Here is a 24,025-nt window from a genome sequence, read left to right on the forward strand (position 1 = left end):
TGGATGATCACTTACGTGAACAGCTTGAGAAAAGAACAATTTGCTTGCATATTGTGTTTGTTCACAAATTGTTGTTGGCTGCTAAGAAATATTGCCATGTGCAAAGAAACCAAACCAAGGGGTAAATGTAACACTGCAACAAATTAGTCCCTGATTTGGAACAAAGCAAACAAACTACAGGTGTGAAAACGCCCTCAGTTTATCTTTTCCCACTTCAGAGACACAGGTGGGCTCACGTATCCCACCATGCCTGGCAGACGTCTCATCCTAGAAGGCAGCTCAGTACCTGAAGCTGAACCTCAGAAAAACAAAACTGCTGTTCCTACCTGGGGAGGTCTGTCACTCTCTTTCACCATCTGTAGCTCTCCACATGGACTGAAGAGATTCAGAGCAGCCATCAATGTCCAGCTGTTGTTCTTGACAGATGTCACAGCTGTAACACATATCTGCCGGTTCCTTCTACGCAACACCACAAGACTATGGCCATTTCTCATGATGAGCAGGGCTGTACAGAGCTCTTTAGAGGGGTGCTCAAAGTGAGAGAAGAGAACGGCTACCTTGGAAAACTATTGTAGAACACACATTTATTGTACAACACATTTTTGCTAAATAAACGAACAATATTGAAATATAATTTAATCAAATCAAAGGGGTATATTAGGCACTTTGGGCAGAAGGGGCAGATCCTCAGGCACCTGGAGTATCCAACCTAACACGTGCCTGCTCATGCAAAGATAAGTCCAAGCCATCTCATCATCTCTCAACTATTTAATTATTAGTATTATTAGTATTATTATTTATACTCAAAACTATAATAATAATAATAACAACTGCGGATGAGACTACTCTATCTTCTGCATGCGTTCGTAAAGACCGGAGAGAAATCCAGTCCGCACACTGACTTCTGTCCCATGAGGACTGTGGCAGTGTTTGGTGGACTATACCAATTTCAATAAATGGGGGGAGGGGGAACAAGAGGACGCGGTTACTGATAACTTCTGCACCTGGACAGCGACCTTCGTTAGGCTAACGGCGTTTTAAGGGCTGTCTCAATAGTGTGATAAACACTGTCTGTATATTAAGAGTCGGAACATATGCCTTGAAAATATTTTCTAGAACCCCGGATTGTTATTGTCGTCAAGAGCTGAGTGCTGCGGGCTAATATATGAGGAGCAGCCAAATCGAGCAGTACTGTAGAGAAACGTTTGTTAGACCGCAGAGGCAGTATCTTCCTCTTTATTTGTCGCACATAAAACCGAGCGAGTGGGAAACACTTTTACAGGGACAGACTGCGTTCAGGAAGAAACTAGGCAACATTGTTACCGGGACAGAACTTAACTATACGCATTTTCCTTTGTACATTTTGACACCGGTGTAAAAGTGAAGATGCTGCGGCTTCCTGGAGCAGGGATAACGCTATTGCTCTGGATGTTTAGCCGCATCAGCAGCTTCAATGCAGCTCTCCCAGCATCCCGTAAGTAACAGATTCTCTGTGCTCCAGCGCTAAATGGTTCTTTTCAGTGACAATGAATTCCAAGGCGTCAGTGTGTTTAAAAATGTGAACTCACGGACAGGATGCCAACCCCGAGGTTGTTATCTTGCTATTTCAGTTATTCCATTAGTTGTCGTTTCTTCAGTGGTGCTGAGCCTACTTTGGTAAAGGTAGCACCGGCAGTTACGGTGACTGTTGTTTATAAAACAAAAGGTTATGTTTTTGTCGCGGAGTAAGCGTGTGCGTTGTCAATGTGAACTGAAAGTACAATATTCTAAATGATAGACTACATATTTATTTTAAAACATTATTAGTCTTTATACATTTAAGTCTGTTACATCATCATCATTGACGGGTGTTTCGAAGATAAGAGCTTTTGAGTTTGTTTCATGCATGTTTCCGAAGTTTTGTTTTCCTGGTGGTTTTGACAAATGGTATCGGTTCTTGTTAGTTATTGGGACGCCTTCGCAGATAGCAGTGGATATAAGTTGAAATCATTTAACTTACAGTACGCTATGTGATTTTTAGAATAGCCCATTACATGATATACACTAGTTTAAGCTATGCGCGAAGTATGTTCATAGCGTATGTACGCGTCTTTCATTTAAGTTTCATGGCAGGGATATGCATATCATAGATTGGCTGTTCTGTTTCAAAGATATGCATATCGTTTAATTTAACTGTAGATTACTGCGATAGCTCATTCTAATTAAAATTTGTATATATTTTAGAAGCAGTAACATATTGTATTTACTCGAACAGCTTGCTACACAATATCTGCAAACCACAACACAGCCTAAATGAAGACATGTGCTTATGATTGGAAATTCGTTTTAGTGGGAAACTAAATACGAATCTAAACCATCTGCACTCCTGCGATTTTACTAGGGAATTGAGATTAGTGAATCACCAGGGAACAGGAATAATGATTAGTCAACAATTCAAGTGTATCATCGTCATGTCATCATCTACAGTAGATTAGAATACAGTCCGTGATGTTAAATTGCGTGCTGTTTCACATTGTCTCCTCATTTTATTTTAAAGGAGTACCATGGTGGTTGAACGTGACACTTCCCAGTTGTCTTCAGGCAACAACAAAACAAATGTGCATAATTTTTTTATTCTTCAGTCATTTCAATGTACTTTAAAACGTATTTTTCTAAGCCTAAATTTCCCACTATAAAAATTCACCCGAACCGTCTGGGCGTGGTAATGAGAACTGTCAGTTACCTATGATTGACAGACCGTGCCCCGTTACTATAGCTTCCCCCATGATACGCTCTCTTTGGGAGACTGAATTTTCACAAGCTAGCTAGCTTAGTAGTATATCAAGTATCGATAGATAGCTAAGGTAAGGACGTTGACTTATATCCAATTATAATTTTTGCTATCTAGCTAGCCAAGTTAAGATAAAAGCACAACTATAACGTCCTCATAAAAGCAAACTAGTAAGCTAACGTTATCGATAACATTGCCTTATGAAAGCAAACCTCCTAGCTAGCTAACGTTAGCTAGCTAGCTAAATGAATATAACCAGAAATAATCTAAAGGCACTCTAATTTAAGTGAACCTAACGTTAGTCAAATATTTGCATTGTCTGAACAGCAGGACGGTGTGTCCTGTAAGATTTCTTTACGGGGCGTGGAAATGGGAGTGGTTACTGTATTCGTGACGTAGAAAAATGACAACTTTCTCAACCGGTTGAAAATAGGACGATGAATTTAAAACGCATATTTCTCCAAAAATACAGAACGGACATATTTAATACTTTGCTTACTGTGTTTCTTCAATGCCTCTTGTGCAAATAGCACATAAAACCGAGAAAGTGTGAAAATCACCATGGTACTCCTTTAATCACTCAAGAATACTGATATTGTGGTTGCTCCAAAAAATAATTCTCTGGCTAATACGTGGGTACCGGTAGGTTGCCAAGTGTAGGCTATTGACGAATCGCGTTTATGCTCACAACTGTTGGGTTTTAATCGTTTTCTGTTAGCTTCCTAGTATCAACTTTCCACGGGAATTTCAGTTGGTGGTTGGAAGAGATTTTTCTACCAATGTACTAGAGACATTGCATGCATTCTCAGTCCATTAATTGAGAGGGAGAATCGGAATAGCGGTATACTAGGACTTCTGACGGAATGCTATAATTTTTAGACTGGAAGAGGGGCAATAGACATTCTTCCAATACGAGCATTTATGATAACATTTGAAAAAAAAAAAAAAAAAAATCACAATGTATGTGATGCATACGCATACCATGGAAATGTGTTCAAGCCTTTTTCTGTGTTGCTTGAAAATAAAGTGTCTCGCTTACAGTATATTTTCATTTTTAATCAGTATAAACTGAAATGCTACATTTCTGTTTTCAATTAGGAGGGAGAACTATACACCTTCGTTAATACAAACATCAGTTTCTATTCGAGATGTTTCTATTCGTACGTTTTCAAAGTCATAAAACTTTTCAGATACTCGTACATCTTCCCATTGTGTTTATATTACAGCCGTCGTCCAAGCACACGTGTCCATTTACAACACAGGATTAATTGCTTTAGTTTAAATTGTAGTGTAATGCAAAACACCTAAGCTCATTTCCCTGTTGTAGTGTTGTGTTATTTATTTTTGAGCAAATTGAGGTTGCATGCAGTAATTAGTCTTTTCATTTGATTCTGCGCTAATATGTTTACTGTATTAATTGGCTTTTATTTCTGGACTGCTTGAGTATAAATTAACTGGCACCCTCTAAATGGAGACCATTCATTTGTGATGTTGCATGGGTGTTTGCCTGGATGGGAAATATTAAGAATAGTAATTGGAGACTTCAGATGGTATTGTAAACAGAAGGATTGCAAGTGACTATGCTACCTAAACCATACCTGCAACTTGGCAAAACAAAAGATTTATCTTAATTGTAGGGTTGTAAACACTAAGAGAAGTGTAAGTCAGTTTAATTGAGGGATTCAGGTAACATTATCCTTGAAGCACCTAAATTTAATGAGATTTACTGCCAAAAATAAATGCCTGGTTTTACAGACCTGAATTAGCTGGAGTGTTAGACTAATTTACATTACATGAATTAACAAGGCCACCTTCGATTCGCTTTTCTCTCTAGCTTAAAATCCACTGTGGAGCGCATTGCTGTTTACAGGCAAACATATTTGCATGTACATTTTGCTTGGAGAATATACTGTACAAGCACGTACAATCTCGGCTTTACCTAATTCTTTCTGTTAGGCATTCAGCCTGTCTCTGCTACTTTACAGGGCCTTATAGCCTCATAGCTACATGAAGAAGAACACATTTTTGGCATCAATTTCATTGTCTGTAGTGCGGTATGTTCTTGTTGTTCTTATTATGACATTTGGGACACAATTAATTTTGTGACAAAAAATGTATTTCAAAGCAATAATGGAACCCCCCCCCCCCCCCCCCCGAAAAAAGGATCATTTACTGAGTCTTGAGTTATATAAAACCCTGGTGACAAATGGAATAATTCATTTAGCAATGTCCCATTTCACAATTGCATAATCTGTCAGTTATACTCAAGCCACTATAACATCAATGAGCGAACAACAAAAGGCATACTGACAGCCCAGCCAGCTGGTAATGCACAACGTTATTTTAATGAAATGTGTCCCTATTATAAAATGCCAGTCCAAATCCCATTAGTTTCTGATTTCTGTGTTGGGCTGAGATAAGATTAACAGTTGTCATACATTAAAGTTATATCTGGATAGAAAGCCCCTAGAATCACATGTGCTAGGTCTTCTCTTTCCAGCATGCAGCCAATTTTTTGGAAGAGTTTTGATTGGTCTACTTGTGTTAATGAAGATGAAATTCTCCCATACAAATATGACTTGTGCCCTTCTTTTGTTGCATGAGATATTAAAACAGTCATATTCAATTTAATATATATTGCTTACTGAAGGTGGTTATATTTGCATTCATATATATATTCTTTTATATATTCTTTTCTTGTTTCTCCAAATCAAACACAAAGCTAAAAGGCGAAAAACGTGTTATCATTTCTCTGGTAGATTGTTAAAATGAAGTAGACAAAGGCATAGCTATAGTAATGCCTTTATGTTGCACACTGTGTCATTGGTAAATACTTACTGAAAGTACAGATACTTTGTGTATCCCTTATTATGTGGTTTTATGCTGTATTGCTTGCACCATACTCATATCTCAGTTAAGCCCTTTCGAACAACTTCCACAGCGGCTGATAGAGCCGATTTAGAGTCAAAGACTGGGAGGAGCCCAGAGAGAGATGGCTGAGGTGATGTCTGGTGGAATCACCAGGTGGAGTCAGGAGTGCAGCTCTCAGGCAAATTTAATATGAGCGCTCGAGGGGAGACAGCAACTGCACAGAATTTCAAAGCTCTGCTCAGGTGGCTAATCATCTCAAAGATGACCTAAGTTACAGGGAGTTGTTATATGAAGTCTGGTATCATTGATATTTAAATTACTTTACAGTGGCTGGTTACATGTCAGGTTACTTACCAATTATGCATAGTACTTTTCATATTTAAAACATTTGATTGGTTGGAAAAATACCATAAATGCTTGTCTTCTTCACCGGCTGGCTGCAGTGTAATCTCATGTGCCCTTCACTTCCTGGGTCAGGCCATTAGGGAAGGTAACTCAATGCCCCCTTAATGGGCACTGGGAAAAGGATGAAGAAGGGAGAGAGATAGGAGTGTGTAGTGTGTAGTGTATCAGTGAATTGAGTAATCAGTGACCAGCAAAGTGAATTTGATATCATGCATTGGCATGTGTTTGGATTTAAGATCAAGTATCTAACATTGTTTGCACTTCTCCAAATTACTTGTGTGAGCAACAGTGAGGAGTTAATGTGTGCCATTCGCATGAACATGCAAATGAGATGGTTAATTTAAACACTTATAAGTAGTGGATATATTTTGGAAAATGCAATGCTTAGTCACCATGTGTATGCAGGGGAAGATAGGAGTTCCATCTCAGTCATGGGAAATGTCGCATGTAATTAATTGGCCGGGGGGAGTGGGGAGTGGAGGGTGGGGGGGTTGGTTTATCAATGCTAAGAGGCCAAACTGACCTTTGTGTACACATCTCTCATCTACCAAACTGATTTAAACTCCTCCATCGGTGCCTTGGACATTTTAACTAAAAGCAAGACCGAGGGCCAAATTAATTAAAAGTTTGACTGATGGCCCATGTACTAAGTACAAGCCCAGTGCTGATGTTCTCTCTGCGGCACTGGATCAGAGGATTTGTGTCAGTGCCAGGTGTGTGACGGGTGGAGGTTTTTATTTGGTGCAGGCTCTGGCACCGAGTTTTAAAGTGCAGTACTCATACTGAGAAATGCACTTTTAAATCTGCACGTCAGCAAATGTCTCCTTCATTGATCACCATCAGCGTCTGCATGCAAAACATCTGCTGCAGTTCAGGGTCACCGACTTCCTTTTATTTTTTATTTTTTTGCTCATGTCCTTATTTTATTTTATGTTTTTATTGATATATTTCATGCCATCTCAAAAGAAAAGTTTTGCAGTGTACATGTTTCCTCCATCTCTGCTTGGGAAGGTTTATTTATAGTCTTCCAGGGCAGAGATTCCAGCACCATATGGATAACCCACTCATTTTCAATATGGCTCGATTTTGTGGAAATACAGTGGTTTGTTGCAGTCCCTGGTTGTGTTTTTTTGCCTTTCCCAACATGTTTTTAGACTAAATCGCACACGAGTATACCTTTGCATGTCAAAAAATAACTGCGGAAGTGAGTATACACACATCTTCCATGTAGTGAAGAAGCATTGTTTGTGTTGGTTAGTAAGTTTTAGGGATGTGAACCGTGCGCATCGGTACTGTTCTGCATCCGACACGTCCACATTTGTTTGCTGCAAAGGACCGCAGTTTGCTGTGCTTCCGTCATCACCTGGGGGCTGTAACGCACAAAATGCTGGGCTCCAGGCCCTGTTACCACTGGCATGAGGTTTTCATGAGAACAAACTTGGAGAAGAAGGCTGGGAAGAAGGGGGCGATGAGCCTGGGAAGCATATACATGAGTGAGTGCACAGAGAGCTGCTCCGGGGACAAACTCACAGTCGATGCCACGGTCTCTGCTCCGTACCCAAGTGGCGGCACCCTCTAAAGAGAGAGCAGGGAGAAGAGTCTCCACATTAATGAAAGCAATTTGAAGGGGGGTCGAGGACAACCATTGCATGGCAGTTTGATTCATTTGCGGTTTTACGGGGTGTATGTAAATTGTGCTGATGCCTCAGAAAGGCATCCTGATATGCAAACACGAATCAAAGCCTGTGTATGCAAATGTATGACACATAAACCAGCCCTGTGAGCACCACTCAGTTCTGTGGCGCATTTGTGTAGGGAAGTCCATACATGCAGGATGGGTTTATCTTTATTGTCGCATTGATGTAGCAATATTCTTGATAAAAAAGATAAGAGACCCACCTTCTTACTACTATACACATGTTGAGGGGACAGTTTATATAACCTTCTGCAAAGATGAATATGGTCATGGCCTCTATGTGTGTGTGAGAGCGACAGTGTGTGAGTGTGTGTGTATGTGTGTTTGTGTGTGTGCGTGCCCGTGTGTCTGTGTGAGCATTACTTGTGTGCAGTGAATCTTACACACAGAATATAATTTGAAACATGTAATTTGAATCAATGAAACAAATATATTATGAATAAATTTTCCTCTTCCAATGTGAGAGAGCACAGAGTAGCGGCTGCTGTCGCTTGTCATGCTGAAGTCACCAGGTGAGCTGCATCATTACACCAGAGGATTAAACACTCTGGAGCATTACTGACTAGAGGAGTCAGTTGCTCCGTGAGCTGTGAATGTCCTCTGACACCACAGTTATTCCAGCTGGAGTCAACATTGACACGATTAGGATTCAGACCCCTGCAACAGGACACATTACTGCCCTGGGACCTGTGGATGGATACGGTATCCAACTGTCAGCAAAATATGTGCATCCCAAAGCGAAACAATAATAATCTGTTTTTATATGCCTGACTATTTGTGAATTTCTAAAGCATAGCAGTGAAATTAACACAAATCTGATCATAGGACTACGTATTGAATAGGAAACAAACAAGTTCCTCAGACTAATTTATTCAGCATTGAACAAATTGAGATATCAGCCTTCTATTGAGGTAATTTATTCTGTTGGGGGTGGGGGCGGGGGGGTGAAAACTAAATGTGTGCCATTCAGTAAATAACCTGGAACAGTCTTGACTGTCTGCCACAGACATGCTTAAAGTGGACCTAGTCCTTTCACGAATGACCGCACAGAGCTTCAAATCCAGTGCGCTAGCTGTTCAAGTAAAACACCACTATGTGTCTTTTAAAAGCAGTCCACCTTAACCTTTGCTTTCTGTTCTGAGATGGTGAAGATCCACTGTCATTCACTGTGAATGTTGTGGTGCTGTGTTCTGTGAGGCTATGCATTATTCTTGCAAGAAAGATTTATAAATTGAGCTGACGGTGTGGTAAAAATCGGGATTTAGGCCATGAAGTTGTGGTTTTAGGTTTGTACGTTTGTAGGTTTGTTCACAATTGCTTGACGTTGTTATCGCTTGTCGTAATAATGATCTGGGATTATCTGGTGGAGAATAGAGAGTGGATGGGCATATAATCTCTTGTAACAAATGGTGTGTGGGGGTGTATTCCCTGGTAAATTCCATATTGAAGCACTTGTGAGTAAACTCTGAACTGAACTGCCATTTGCAACCAACCTTATGTTGTTGGAGTAGCAATTTGAGAAATATGTGACACATTTCTCTATAATAATCTGAATAGTCAGTGAGGGATTATACACAGTATGGTCATCACTATTGTATTGAATATCGTTATGCTCTGCCAAATGTTTGCAAGATTAAGCCACATTTTTTCCACATTGTCTTTTGATTTTATTCCACTTCATAAGAGATTATTTTATACCCCTTTATGTATTTCCTACATTGTGATTGTGCTGCCATCAGTTTGTGCTACATTAAAACTGTGGTGGTCTAATATTCTATAGACTACAGCACAAATACATCCAGGACGTAGGCCTATATCACACTAAGTCTTATATATGAAACAACATTCACTGGATTTAAACCTGCCCCGTGTTTCAGGGAATATTAAATCAGATTTTGCAAATGCCCTCCATTTGCTAAGCCATTTTGCTCTGTAAAAAAAAGAAAATAATCCAGTAATCCTCCTGAATAATTTGTATTTAAACTATCTAAGTGAACGTCAGCGAAGTGGAATAAAGGTTGATGGTATTGTGGAACGCAGGTGATTTTCAATGACTTCCAAATGCATTTTGGGAGGGGAGGGAGATTAAAATTGAGAGACTTTAGATTAGGATCAGTGAGGCCACTGCTATAGCTGTGCAATAGGGGCAAAATGTTCCATTTACATGTTGGATATTGTGATTGCAATACGAAACAAGATGAGGAAAAAACATTTAAGTGTATCATTTCGATGTGCTGCAAATGTAGGCCCTAAAAGTGAAAAGCCTATGTCTGCTTTGTAATAAAATCAAATTATGTTATTTTTTAAAGGATTTATTGATCTATTGAACAACTAGGTATTAGTGCAATCTTCTTTTGCTTCTTTTGGTAAACATGAGTATCAGCAAAGTCTATTCTTAAACAAACTACTAAAAAAGGATATGTCATAGTAGCAAACAATTCTGTTCTGATTCTACAATCTCCAACATTCATCATAGGCTACATTTTGGGGATGGCACATTGGGAGAAATGCATTCTGGAGGGGGTCTGTTTTATAATTTACCTAACTTCTTTAATGGGCTCACAAAGATTTCTTGGTCAACTGTAGAAATTGGTACCGTGGGGAGTGGTCTGTTGTCTCTATGGTAACTCCTGACCATTTGTTTACATTTGTGAAAACAATGGTGTCACCTGAATGAGATTATATGGTTAGGGTTAGGGTTAGGGTTAGGAAGACATTTTAAATCTACTACAGTTTAAAAAAATCTTGAATAAAAGGTGGTCAAGCCCTGAATCCACTGCATATTGTTTTGTTTGATTTTTTCTCATCCTGAATCATGATTTTGTCAGTTGTTGAACTAGAAACTTAAATGAATAGAATCCATCATTCTTTGAGAATAATTCAATTAATTTAACTTGCTCATCTTTCACAATGCATGTGATGTTTACATTTTCTGTCAGTGGGATTACTGGCTGAGAAAGCATAAATAGATAATTACTTTCAAATGTAGCCTACTGCTTTTGTGATGCATGGACAACTTAAACAGTTGAATGTGGTTGTGATAGTTTGTGGATCTTTAGGGTATACCACTGGGTAACTTCAGTTCTGGTCCGACTAAACAATTTGCACATAGCACCATATTTTACCTTACCAATGTGTTCTTAAAATACCCTGATTAGGTAACAAAGCTGCATTCTAGGGATAGTATCACTGTATGAACAATTTGTGTGTAGCCAAAGGAAAGGGCTTGATTTGTAATGGTCGGAAATAAGATGCTTGTTTTAGAAAATAACAATTTTTTGATCCAGTGGCTACCCTCATACCATGATTAAAATAATTTTATGCAGTCATTTATATGTTGAAATTCCAAATCTAGCATTTGTCTTTGTGATTGTCAGGGCATGGACATAGAACTGGTATATTTTCATGGATTATTCTCAGGGTTTATTCTCGTATTTTCATACATTGCTGTTGGTAATAGCACTGATTTCTTCTTTTTTTGCAGCCAGTCTTACTGCAGGTGTTTTATATGTAGGCTTACAGTTTTATGATGGTAGTACAGAAGGGAAAGGCTTGGCATGCTTCCATGGTAGTCCTTAATTCCTAAGCAAGCCAGGAAATGTATTGCAATTTGAAATTATTTTCATATTGCCATAGATGTAAGGTGACAAACTGTAGTGAAATTCCAATTATTGAATTAAAAATAATTAAAAATGCCAAAGTAACTAGTGTATTTGGTAATATAAGTGACACATGGTAATTGAGTCAGGTTAATTACAATTTGAATGGGATTACTGCATTTTGTAATATAATAGGAGCCTGTTCAAGCAGAAGGCTGCACTCAACACTTTTTTGTCTAAAGGACACTTTCACTTTCAGTTCACCTCGAGAGCAAACCACATTATGCTTTAAATATACTCTGCAACTGCTGGAACTGGAAGTAGAACCACTGGAATTAATTGAATTAATTGCAGAAATCAATTTAATAATAATGTCAAATATGGACAGACAAAAACATTCCCTGTGTCAAAGGACAGCAGAGGCTGCAAGTGTTAGTTTAGTTTTAGTTCAGAAATTGTAAATGGTACTTGGCACTGAAAAAACAAAAACATCTGGCATGAATTTCTTTGTATGCCAAATTTGAGGACAAATGTAGATTGATTTATATCCAGAGACACAAAGATCCTGCTCTACCCCATGACCCCCCCCCCCCCCCCCACACACACACACACACACACAACTGTGTAATGATGACTTGCCTGCAGTGCAGTGTAGCATAAACTCTGTGTTTCCTTTAACCCAGTTGTAGTGCAGTTTTAATTTTTTGAGCACGATGGTCTGATGGTTTGTCCTTTCCTCCATTATAGAAATCACAAAACAAACTTGGTGAACTGGGTGACATGCATCTCGGGAGATTTTGTTACTCTTGGAGAGTGAACAGCGCAGCCATGGCCATTTCAACACTGAGCATCATAACAAAAGATGTTCCAGCTGACTGTTTTTGCAAATGCATCGTATGTACCTTTAACTGCACTGCCAGAGTAAACAAATGCCACAGTGGAGAGGCTTAGGCAGTGCCCTGGCTTTCCCTTGAATGCGTTTTTGAAAGCTGTTAATGCCTTCATATTGGTTACTTTTGTGATACACCAGGGAAACTGCCCATTAGCTTACAGGGTAATTTGATAAACAAACACTATTTCCTCTTTCCCTTGGGAGCACACAATTAAAAAAGCGCCGCTTGACCTGTTTCTGTATCCCTGGAGTAAGCCTGGCATTTTTAAAACAATGTGAGCCAGTGCTAGCACAGGTAGGCTGTGTGACTATGAGTACATTAAGCCTAATGGAGGGTTCAGAGAATCTGAGCTGAACAAGCCCAACAAGACGTTTAGGTACTAGGAGCTATACCGATGCTGCACAGAAGGGCCTTGAGTGAGATTCAGTACGACTGGCTCAGCTGTCTTTTAGCTTGCGTTAAAGATATGGAGAAATCTTTAAAGCTATGTACACAAAGCTTTAGACAGCCATTCCACAAAATGAATACCATGAACAAGAGTGCCAGGAGCCCTGCTGCAGCGGAAGGGGATATTAACTCCTAACTGCAAATTAAAGTGTCCCAAATATAATGATAAGTGATGCAATTTGCATTTCACTGTATATTTTATACTAGCCGAGATATTGTGCTTAGTGGTGCACTCCTTGGCTATTATTCGGAAAGATCCCTTTGGTTAGTTTGTTTTTCAGCTTAGTGTTTTAAAAATGTATTTTATAGGAAACTTAATGTGACTAAATAATTCCAAAGACGAATGCTGTGTTCTTCTGTATTTTTTAATTTGGAGAAGGTGACTGCATTTCAGAGGCAACGGTAAACATCCATTAGTCCAGGGTGCCTGCAAGTACCTCACAGTACCTGTTCTTTTCACACAGTGTATCACAAAGATCATTTCGCTCAAATGCTGATAAGCCTTTGGCAAAGGCCCATGTATACTGCAGTATAATACAAAATCAATAGTGGTATGGTGCAGATGAATGCAGTGCCACAGAAAAGCAGTGTAAATAATGTAGAGGCCTATCCCCCTAATTGTGGTCATTTGTCTTCACATCCTTTGACAACACTAAGCCATTCTCATCTTTGTCATCCTATATCTATGGCAGATAGTGGAAAAAAAGTAATGAAGATTTTCTTGATTATGCATGTCACCTGTGCTTAGGTTAAACTGAGCTTTAGAGATTAGCCATTTCAAAACCCTTAAATGACACTTGAGAGTTCAGGATTATGGTATCTGATGCAGGCACAGAATAATGCTGCAACACAGCAGGAACATCTTGGCAACCAAACGCCTCAGTCCACGGATGCATATATCACTAAGTCTAAGAACCCTACACAAGACACTGAACTCTATTTATTTATTTGATTAATGATATGCGAAATGTGGCTAATGTCCCTTTAACTGACAGACTGTTCAATATTGCTTTGCATCAAAGTGGTAAAACCTTTTTTTTAAAATGAAAATGGTTCCCAGTTTGGCGAGCAGTGCAGGCTCCCCTGGTGATGTGTGCACCAGGACAGCTTGGGTCCTCTTTGTGATTGTGGTCTTGCCTGCTTTCATTGCTGTGAGCATTCATGTGTGTGTGTGTCACGTTGGACTGTTTGTTTGCTTGAGCCCTTATGCAGTATGAGCGAGTAGCTTTGCTCCCAGCGAGTTCAGAGCCAGCCTTTCAGCTTACCTAGCTGTGTTTCCTCTTTGCCACTGACACACGGCCATCTGCCATCGTCACCTGATGGTGGACCGACCGTCCCCACTCAGGATGACTGATTCACTGGCCGTTTTCCAAAAATGTCTGAAAGCCCACCTTTTCAGACTACACATCAATGTTCCCATTTAACGAAAACAACATTCTCTCCATTTAGCTCACAGATTTTGCGGCATGCACCTTGATGATGTCACTTAATGTTTTTTTTTTTAACTATAATCACTAGCTCTGGTGGTGCATGCTTACCATGTGACATGTGCTTTTATACGTCAAATTTGTTAAAAGCAAATTCCAAATGGATCACCTGTAAAACTGTAAGTTTGCTTCAGTGGTCCAGGCTCAGGGAATACTTCACTAATCCAGGTTGGAGACACTGCGATACATGTGGGCACCAGTTAAATCTCTTTTTTTGCAGTCTAAACTGTACTGTGTTCTGATAAATACAAAAAATTGAGAATATTGTTCTAACCACAAACATTCTAATAAAATCTCTTCTTCCCAGCTAATAGCCGTATTCAACAGCAAGCTTGTCCATCCTGTAAGTTATTTTTTCTGTTCCAATGTGGATCACTTAAGTGAGGCCATACTCAGGTTGTTCCCTTCTTGTATCTCATTGTACATCCTTGCATTCAAAATGAGTTTTACTTTAATCCTTTAATTTAATTAATTTTACGAATAAAACAGAAATACTCACTGTATGTTTTGTGAGCATGTGTCTGTCTCCAAAGCCCTCTTCAGGTGCCCAGTAGCTAAGCTGGGACACCAGTATTTGACTCACAGTGGAACTTTCAGAAGAGAATAAACTTTCTTGAGTGGGTAATATTTTGCCACAAGGAACATCTATTAAGGTTTCACTTCTGAGATAATGCAAATGTAACTATGAATAAAATTTCATTTAGTTTTCAAAGATAATTATTTTTTCTCATTTTATCACCATTCTCATGGTGAAACATTATGGTGATTTCCTCAGATGAGGCTTGGAGTATCCAGGCATCTGCATTTGGGTACGGAAGGTATGAATAAATGAGCTCTAAAATTGAAACCACTGGCTTAGTCACAGCATGCATACATACTGAGTGGTGTCTGGTGATGTGGAGAAGCTGAAAGTATTTTTTAAAAGACACGGGGCCGGATTTACCGAGCTCTTTGCGACTATTTTCAAATGGAGATATGACACATTCTGTCCAAGAAACATGCTGTTTATGTATCAAAGTGGCACACGCAGCGAGAAGCGCAGTATGCGTGTGATCTACCTGAGTCATCGCAAGGTGCGCTTCTCTCCTTAATGCATATGCATTTAAGAAGAGGAATATGCAAATAACAGGCCGAGATATTATGAGCGTGGCTGAGTATGTATCGATGATTCATTGATCAAAATTGTATCTTACAGACACAATCCTGTTAGATGGTCCTTCTATGAAATGCAGAACACTGCAATATTTATATTTACTTGTAAAGATGAAACAAAATTATCTATAAGTATCCAATTTGTAATTCCATTTCTACTGAATGTTACTAAGGATTCCAAATTTTTTCTAATGAAACTATTTATTTATTTATTTGCTTACTTTTAAGTAGTTTTTATTGAATGCAATTTCAAGTTCCTCCGATAAACAAGTCTAAATAGGTCAGATGTAAGTTTTGCAATCTTATCCTTGTCGTTAGAATAGGGATAGATAAATATTTACTGAAATTATGGTTCTTTCAACCAATTTTTGTTGTGTCTGTGGCTAATGGCCCAGAGCTATTATGTATTTTATGTTTTTTTATTCTTTGCTCTTATAGTGAAGTAGCCTGATAGCTTGTTAAAACAAATTGAGAGAGCAACTCCTCAATGCAGTCTGCAGTAATCAAGAACAGATCAATTTAATTTAAACAAAGCTGAACTGCTCCAGGCAAAATGTATGCCTTTAGAGTTGTATGCCACAAAACATTCAATATCATCCAGTGTACTCAGTCAAAACCATATTGCTTTGAGTGAATTCCTATTACTGACCTTGAAATACATTTTTAGATGTAGTATTTTTTAATACTATACTTAAAATTTTTTATAATATATATACTTTATAATGTAGTTACCTGTATGTTATTATAAGTACTTGTTATGCTTCTTGGCAAAGTCATGTGCAGCAATTTGAAATGCCTGCTTTGATTTTTGTTTTATATTACTTTTGTACCCAAGTGTGGCAGTTTAGATACCTTTATTATTTCTGGAGAGTAAATACGTTGTGTGGCAGTGTCTTAAAAAAGTGAAACCATCATCCATGACAGGCGAATTGAAGTGGTCCATAATACAGTTCTGAGGAACTATGCTCCCCAAAAAAAAAGTTCCAGGAAACTGGAATCTGTTAATTCTTGTAATTTTTGCATTTTTGCACTTTCACACATGGCAGAGGGTTATTTTAGAATGCTTCTTAGGGGGGGGGGATGTCATTAGTAATATAGTATAATTATATAGAATAAAAATAATTCTGAAGTATCTTTAGCATTTGTAGCATTCTTTCAAACACCTCAATAACTAATGAAAATGTACATTTTTTCAAGAGCATTTGAGTTTACTTTGAATTTGTGAGCGAGTAATAGTTTATATTTACACTTACCAGTCCATCTTAAAATTGATGGGTAGATAGATAGATAGATACATAGATAGATAGATACTTTTTATTCCGCAGTGATAAAAGATACATGTAGCCCTATATTTGCAAAGACATTATATCAAACAAATCAAAAACATTAATGGCATCTCGTTACCATACTTTTAAACTCGAGTGACCTAATTTTTTAAATAATGAAAATAGATCAAATTTGCATAAGCATTAGCCAGAATTAGGACAAGCCACCATGCACCATCCTAGTGTGAAGTAGAAACTCATAATGTTTGACCTAAAACAGCAAACGTCTTGATGTAGCATGATCCCCTTTAATGATGGGCACTTCATTTTTTATTACTAATTCAAGTACACACCCGAAAGGCTTTACTACACATTGATGTTTCACTGTCATGATTAGTTTGTACACTGTAAAAAAATTTTGTTAATTTATCTCTAACAGCATTTATATGAGTCCAAGAGAGATCAAATATACTCTATCAGTGTCTATATAACACTGAACATTTTATTGTGTTGTTTAATACCGCATGGGCCGTTGATTCTAATCTTAAAGATAAAGACTGCAGGTTTTTGTGTAGAATGAAGGAAATAATGCATGTACATCCAAAAGGGCCTCTGTCATTCTCTGAGGCAATGTCAGCCGCAATCCCAAAGGTCTCTTAATCACTGTACGCAAGAGCAGGTGACATATCCTCACCATTAACTATTAAACATGCAAATGTCATTCATCATAGATAGTTATTTTTAAATAATTTAACAGTGTGAAATACCAAAAGAGATGTAGCCAATTGATCCCAAGGAGTTGTTCAATGTAAAATCAAAAGCATATTCTCAGCCTTTCGATGACACAAGCACCTCTGACCTAGTGTAAAGTAGGTGGAAGCGCTTGCTATTTAAGCCAGTGTCATCATTGTTTTACCTCAAATAATGAACGGGCTTTGACTCTTCGGTTCTAAGCCACTTGACACTCTCATTTTGCATTAATTAATTCATGCACACAACCACTGCTTTAATGTGCCCTCTGCAATGAATTCATCTACTACACCATAACAGACTGGCGATCCGGAGGCGTTTTCTCTAATGACTCTTGCTAAAGCCACCACATTGCTGGTCAGCTGCATTCCATTTAAATCATTTCAGTCTGAAATATGGCTAAATGGATTAAAGAAAAGGGAGTGATGAACTGCTTTTGAAATGCTGCTATGGTTTTGTATTTTCCATTGATGGAAAAAAAATGTTGCTGATTCGCTTTTTTATTAAATTCTTGCACGTGCACAAAGAAACTTTCAGCCCCATAGATAAATACTGATTCTGTAATGTCCCTTGGAATTGCATCCTAGGGGAGCTGTTTCACTTATGAGCTTTTCATTTTTTGTTAATACATATTCATTATTGGAAATGGCTGACTGCATTATTGTTTTTCCCTGTTTATCGTGTTCATATTGCTTTATGGCTTGATTCTTCGTTGCCCTATTCAGTGTTAGAAAAGCAGTTTTTGTTGGTTCAAAATCCCTGGTCATAATGGCTACCTTTATCACCCTTGGCCATTTTGTTTTTTTTCAAGGCTACATGTTGCTGATGCTGCCATTTTGATCACATTTACCATTATGAGCATTGAACTACCACTGTATATCCAACAAGCAGGGGGCATTGAAACATGTGGAGAGGCAGCAGCTCAAAGAGAATATGCTAAGCTTTGGCCTTATTGTCTATTGAATATTTGTTTACTGAGGGTGACAAATTGCTGCACTTGATTATATAAACATAAAAGATTTAATTTCCAATTTGCTCACAAGCAAATGTATTTTATTGCCTAAATAGCCATTACTTATCTTGGATACTTTGCTTCTACTTAAGCAAAAATCATGCTTTTCAGTTTTATTTAAAATGTTCTAGTCACATTCAATTCAATAGCATATGTGTGGGGACTGCAATGGTTTGGCAGCACCTGTGTCTGGAAAAGCGACTGGTGCTTGTGGGTGCTGGAGAGAAGAGAATATATTAACTTCCCAAAATAAAAAAATATGCTTGATATAAATATAATTTTTAATTAGCATTGTGCCTATGCCAACATCTGATACATTTCTATTATCAATATATTGTATCAGATCTATTAATAGAGGATACGAACATGCAAAGTTGGCTTTGCAATGGCTTTGCCAATATTATTTTTTTGATAATTGCCTGTGCAATAAATTCACCTAATCTTTTAATAATTGCCTGTGCAATAAATTCACCTAATAGTAAACTTTTTGTTGAGATGACTTCTTGCATTACTAAAGTGTTAATACAGTGATATACATAGTTTTTCCATTTGTAGTACCCTGAAAATTAAACTGAAAATTCAGAGTCTCTGAGAGTTTAATGAGAAATTAAGTGCTTTGTGATGATATTCACATCTGCGGAAGATAATCACATAGAGCCCAACCTCTCTGGTATTCCCCCCCATCGACAATATTGTCTGATTTGTAGTTTTATGGTTTGGAATTTTAAACCCAACCCAATGAAAAAAAAATTCCTGGAAAAAAACTGGAAACTGGAAAAAATGTTCCAGCGTACCTGATTTTTTTGAAAAGCTTTGTTCTCACATGTACGGTGCAGTATTTGGTCAGTGACACAATTTCTGTTGTTTGGCTCTCCAGCACACTCAATTTGAAATGAAACAATGCATTTTAGATTAAAGTGCAAACTGTCAGCTTTAATTTGAGGGTGTTTATATCCACATCAGGTGAACTGTTTGTTGGCCAGCTGTGTGTTGTTACATCATTAGTTCATGCACAAGAAAGCTAATGAAAGCTCTGTAGTTGATTCTATGTGTGGCATCTACACACCTGTTGCTGTTGTCTCTCAACATGAGGACCAAATGCAATGCTATGTCAGAGACAAAGCTAAAACTGCGGCAATGTCAAAATCAACTGGTGCTTTTTTAGTGAGAATGCACCAGTGAGCTCTGCAATGGCAAGCAACCTGGTGGACCAGGATAGACCATTGTACTGGATGATTTTCAGGGTCCGTCTGGTGCTTTCACTGTAGCAAAAATGTTTGGAACATATTTTTATTCCCCCGTGTCTTCTGTTGTGTCAGTTCAATTTCCTGAGAACACAAGGGATATTGTGTGAAGAAATGGGGAATACACTGCAGGGTTCTATTGCCTGTATACTTGTTAGATCTAAGGACAGGAAGCATTAAGGAAGAGAGAGTGACTAACTATGGTGGCTTTTAATACAGCAAGGTATAAGATGTATTGGAAATGCATTGCAAGTGTCCGATAAACACATATTTCCTAATGGATTCCTCTTGTAAACACATTTTCATCAGTGCCCTTGCTTCTGTGTGATGCGGTCAGGTTGAGTGCATTGTATTCCAGGAGGAAATGTACTGTCATTCATTTATTATTTTATTTATCTTGTTGCTTGGCATATTGAGTGGAAATGCATCCTCTCCCATGGCGTTTCCGGGGCTGTATGAAAAGGGGGATGAGTTGGAATGTGTGTCACACCCGGGCTAGGGGAGCAGAGTGCCTGTGGGGGGCACGGACAGCCCGAGAATCAATCAGCCAGCACTAATCCAGCGTTCCAGCAGCTTGTGCTCCGTAAACGCAATTCCACAGCTGGAATACAAACACTCTACTATGAAAGCTGAAAAGCCACTAATGCTATGCTGCCGTTTTACTTATAGCAGCAAACCCCCTATCCCACCCCACCCCCCTTCATACCGTCAAAGTGCTTCCACCTTGAAGTATTTTCTAAAAAACGTCTCCCAATTCCTATTACTGACTTGTCATCTCGACACAGGCCTCCTCTCTGATATCTGACGGCAGGAAGTGACAGGAAACATGCTGGCGCATTTTGTGCCAGACTCCTTTTGGTTCAGAAAATCAGGAGTGATTTCGTGTGGCATTGTTTTCCTTAACAGATCATGTTAGCTTTTTGAAAGGAAAAAAAAAATGGATACTAGGCAACTGCCATTCTGCTCTCCAATAACACCTACACTCACATGCATCCGCAAAGCAAGAGAGAAAGAAAAAAATAAGACGTACAACGTTTCCTTCGTTAAGTCTTCCAGTAAAATCTGAGAAAACTGTCGTTCCGGATGCTCTCCCCCATCACATTTTAATACTGGCTCCCACCACGTTATCAAATGTCGATGACTGGTATTAAATGCTAAGTGGGTTTAAGTAATCTAGTGACACATAATCCTTCCACTGATCTGGGTCAACAGAGTTTGTAGTAGAAACACCACTTCAAAATCTCAGTAAATGGTCAGGATTTTACGATGGTTAAGCACACAGTAAAACGTTCAGTGTTAAATCAACTCTTACAGAGTACATATGGTCCCTGTTGGACTCTTGTGCTCTGTTAGAGTTGAATTAACACTGGACATTTTACTGCACAGATATCATGATCTTTCAGAAATATGACTTTATAAATCATTCCTCCCTCCAACCCTATTTGAGAAAGGAGAACATTTATAATCCCAGGGTAGGAAGGCAGTGATCCACATTACAAGCATTCACAGAGACAGTGCGTATGGATCAGTGCAGTTTGTGCGGCAAATTTGTCTCTTCCTCTGAGAATCACAGAGTGTGATTTTTATTGCCTGTACCTTAATTGCCTAAAAGCAGACAGGGTGTGAAGGCAAGCTGGGGGGCAAAGAGTGGCTCCTATGGCCTCCAGTGTGATGAGGTCATGGAGCCGTGACCCTCGTACAGCTTCCCAGGCTCGGCAGCAGCCTTGGTAGAGAGACGTCTCTCCCTTGCCCCAGGCTCTGGCTAGCCTGGGCTGTCAAAGTTGTGGTTTCAGCCATATCCTCTCGGTCCTGGGAAGCACTGCTGTATAAATATCTTGCGCAAAATGTGTCGTGTTTAGAACAAAAACACCTTTGGTCCCTAGGCATTTCATCACTATCTGACAAAACCTTTTTTTAAACTTTAAACACAATTTCATTACTAGTTTGTTTTGAAGAGGCTCACACAGGGAATTTTCATTCCAAAGAGGTGCAGTCTGGTGCATCGCACATTGTATGTCAATATAATGGTGAAAATAAACAGCAAAAAAACAAAAATTGTAATATATACATTAATAACAAGAATCTTAATCATTCTTACCTATGCAGTGTTATGCTTACTATATCAGTACATCTTCATGTGCAGTTACAACTGGTGAAACTAAATTTATTTGTTGACAGTGATTAGTATGACAATCATCTCTGAGAAGGGGCAGTCGAGGACACAGGCATTACACAATCTAATACGACTTATACACTTCAACCAAAATAAATTCCAAATGATTAATGTCAACTATGTGTGAATTTGGGAGGTTTAATACCAAAATGTTTCAGTCCCCCTTCACGCTCTTTGTGTTAGGGGGAGGGGGGGCGGTAAGTTGCCAAGGATAATGCAAGAGATTTGTACTCAACGGTACAATATAAAAGCTCTGGCCCAGGCAATTTAAGCATTATATACAAAGGAGAAACTGAGTAAACAGCACACAGACTATAGAGAATGAGATATTGAATTCAGTAGATAGAGCTTGAGAACAATGCATGCTGTTCTTCTACAAAAACACAATTAAGTGGAGGAGCAGGTGGTTTTTAGTAACAAATATTGAAGCTATCATTCGTTGTCATAAAGAGTTGTTTTTCAAATTGTGGTTGTTTAATATACTGCTAGTAATTCACCTTCTGAAACTTTATTGTATTATCATTACATTTAGGCATTTTGTTGATTCAGGCATTTGTTCTGATTAGTCTGTGTCCCTTCTGTCACCCTTTGCTGTTGTTCCTACACTCTTGAAACATGTTTGTTTTAAACATGCATATGTATACTGTACCTCATGGCGTATTCATCTGCCCAAATATCAGTGAGGATGTTTGTCACCTCATAAGACCACTGAACTGTTGCTGTCTCTGTGGCTATAAACCAGAATTTATTTGCTCTGACCTAACTTTAAACTACTGAATTTATCACCTGATATTATTTTTGTGCGTATGTGACATCAAATCTATCATGGCTTCTCTGAGCACAGTTGGGGGGCATCCATGTTAGATTACCTGAAGGGTGGGTCAGCAGAAATCCGGTTCACATCAGTTCTCAAGTTCATCAGTTTCCTCCCCCTCCTGCCCTTGCCAGCTTTTTCAGAAAATATGTACGGGGTTTAAGAGATCTGCAAGCGCTGGAGTGACATATTTCCACAGGAATAATTGTGGAGAACTCTCAGAACGCATCGGAAGAAAAATGCTGCTCAAAGGCAACATTCATTTTCTATTTTATTAGAAAAATATAATCTAAAGGTTACAGGAGTGATAAACATGGTCAGCTTAAGGGCAAAAGTTATTTTGCTTAGTTTGCAATATTACAGTATTCAAAATAAGAGCTATATTCCCTTTACTCCCCTCCTCTTTTATCATTGGCAATAGGACATTTAGAGGGCCATTTTGGGAATTAAGTTAATACTGACTGACTGATATTACTTGGGTCTTTAAACCTCTGGCATTTTAATACCACTGAGGCAATATTTAATTATTGTTAGGAAACCTGTATGGCTTTAGGGCAGGCAGTGAATAGTGGAGGTTCCTCTTCCCACTCTGGAAGACCTTTGAATTTACTATGTCATTATATGTAGACAAATTTTCTATAAATTGACATCTAGTCTTAAGGCTGCATTAATAACTCATGATATTTTTCACAGAAGCCATCAAAATTAACTGCAGCAGCTCTGCAGTGCTGATGTTCCTAATCTTATTTCCTAGCTTCATCAGTCACTGAGAGCTTTTCAAATTAAATTTTTCATTAAGAAGTCCTGATGACTGGAACACTAATTTGACAAGGTTGTTCTTTCGTGCTAAATTACCAATTTACTTCTTTAGTAATTTAGTAAAAATTAGAGAAAAGTATTAGATCTTTATATTGTGCAATAAATTGCAGAACATAGATTTTTTATTGGCCTTTATCTTGCATTGACTTGAGAAGGATTGAGCCACATTTCCTACTCTGCCATGTCAAATCATATTACATAGACAGCACTTCTCTAGGATCCATTACTCTAACAAGAAGATGGCACTCATCAGAACACATACTGTACCTCTGCCAACCCTATGCAATTCTCAAAATATGCCAGTTCCACAGGTCCGATATTCACCAAAAGTTCATTATTTCTTCCATACCCTTCATATCAAGAGAGGACACATTTTCATGACTGCATCTCAAATCGGGCATAAGATATGCCTGCTTAAATTCTAGCCACCTTTGAGCATTTTAGTCAGGCATTACAACACCACGTGGCCAATCAGCACATATTTGTTCAGTGGCCAGAAATGAGCTCTCCCCTGCTGATAGGCACACAAATTTCTGTTCAGAAGTCACATACTGTACCTTTTTTTGTGAGAAGCCATGCCCACCAACACGGCCCCTTTGGCCAATTGCTGTGAAAAGTTAATCAGTTT

The 24,025-nt window shown here is 38.6% G+C and overlaps 1 protein-coding gene across 2 annotated transcripts in view; it reads left to right on the plus strand.

Moving 5' to 3' along the window:
- The first annotated feature begins 966 nt into the window (after positions 1-966).
- Positions 967-24,025, plus strand: part of cntnap2a (contactin associated protein 2a) — a 311,365-nt gene continuing 288,306 nt past the window's right edge. For both annotated transcript variants that reach the window (XM_035415431.1, XM_035415432.1), the window contains exon 1: positions 967-1,474. In XM_035415431.1, the coding sequence (XP_035271322.1) occupies positions 1,387-1,474 (88 nt within the window). In that variant the 5' untranslated portion in view covers positions 967-1,386. The remainder of the gene's footprint in view (positions 1,475-24,025) is intronic.

Source organism: Anguilla anguilla, chromosome 4 (genome assembly GCF_013347855.1).
Source record: "Anguilla anguilla isolate fAngAng1 chromosome 4, fAngAng1.pri, whole genome shotgun sequence".
Lineage (NCBI taxonomy): Eukaryota > Metazoa > Chordata > Actinopteri > Anguilliformes > Anguillidae > Anguilla > Anguilla anguilla.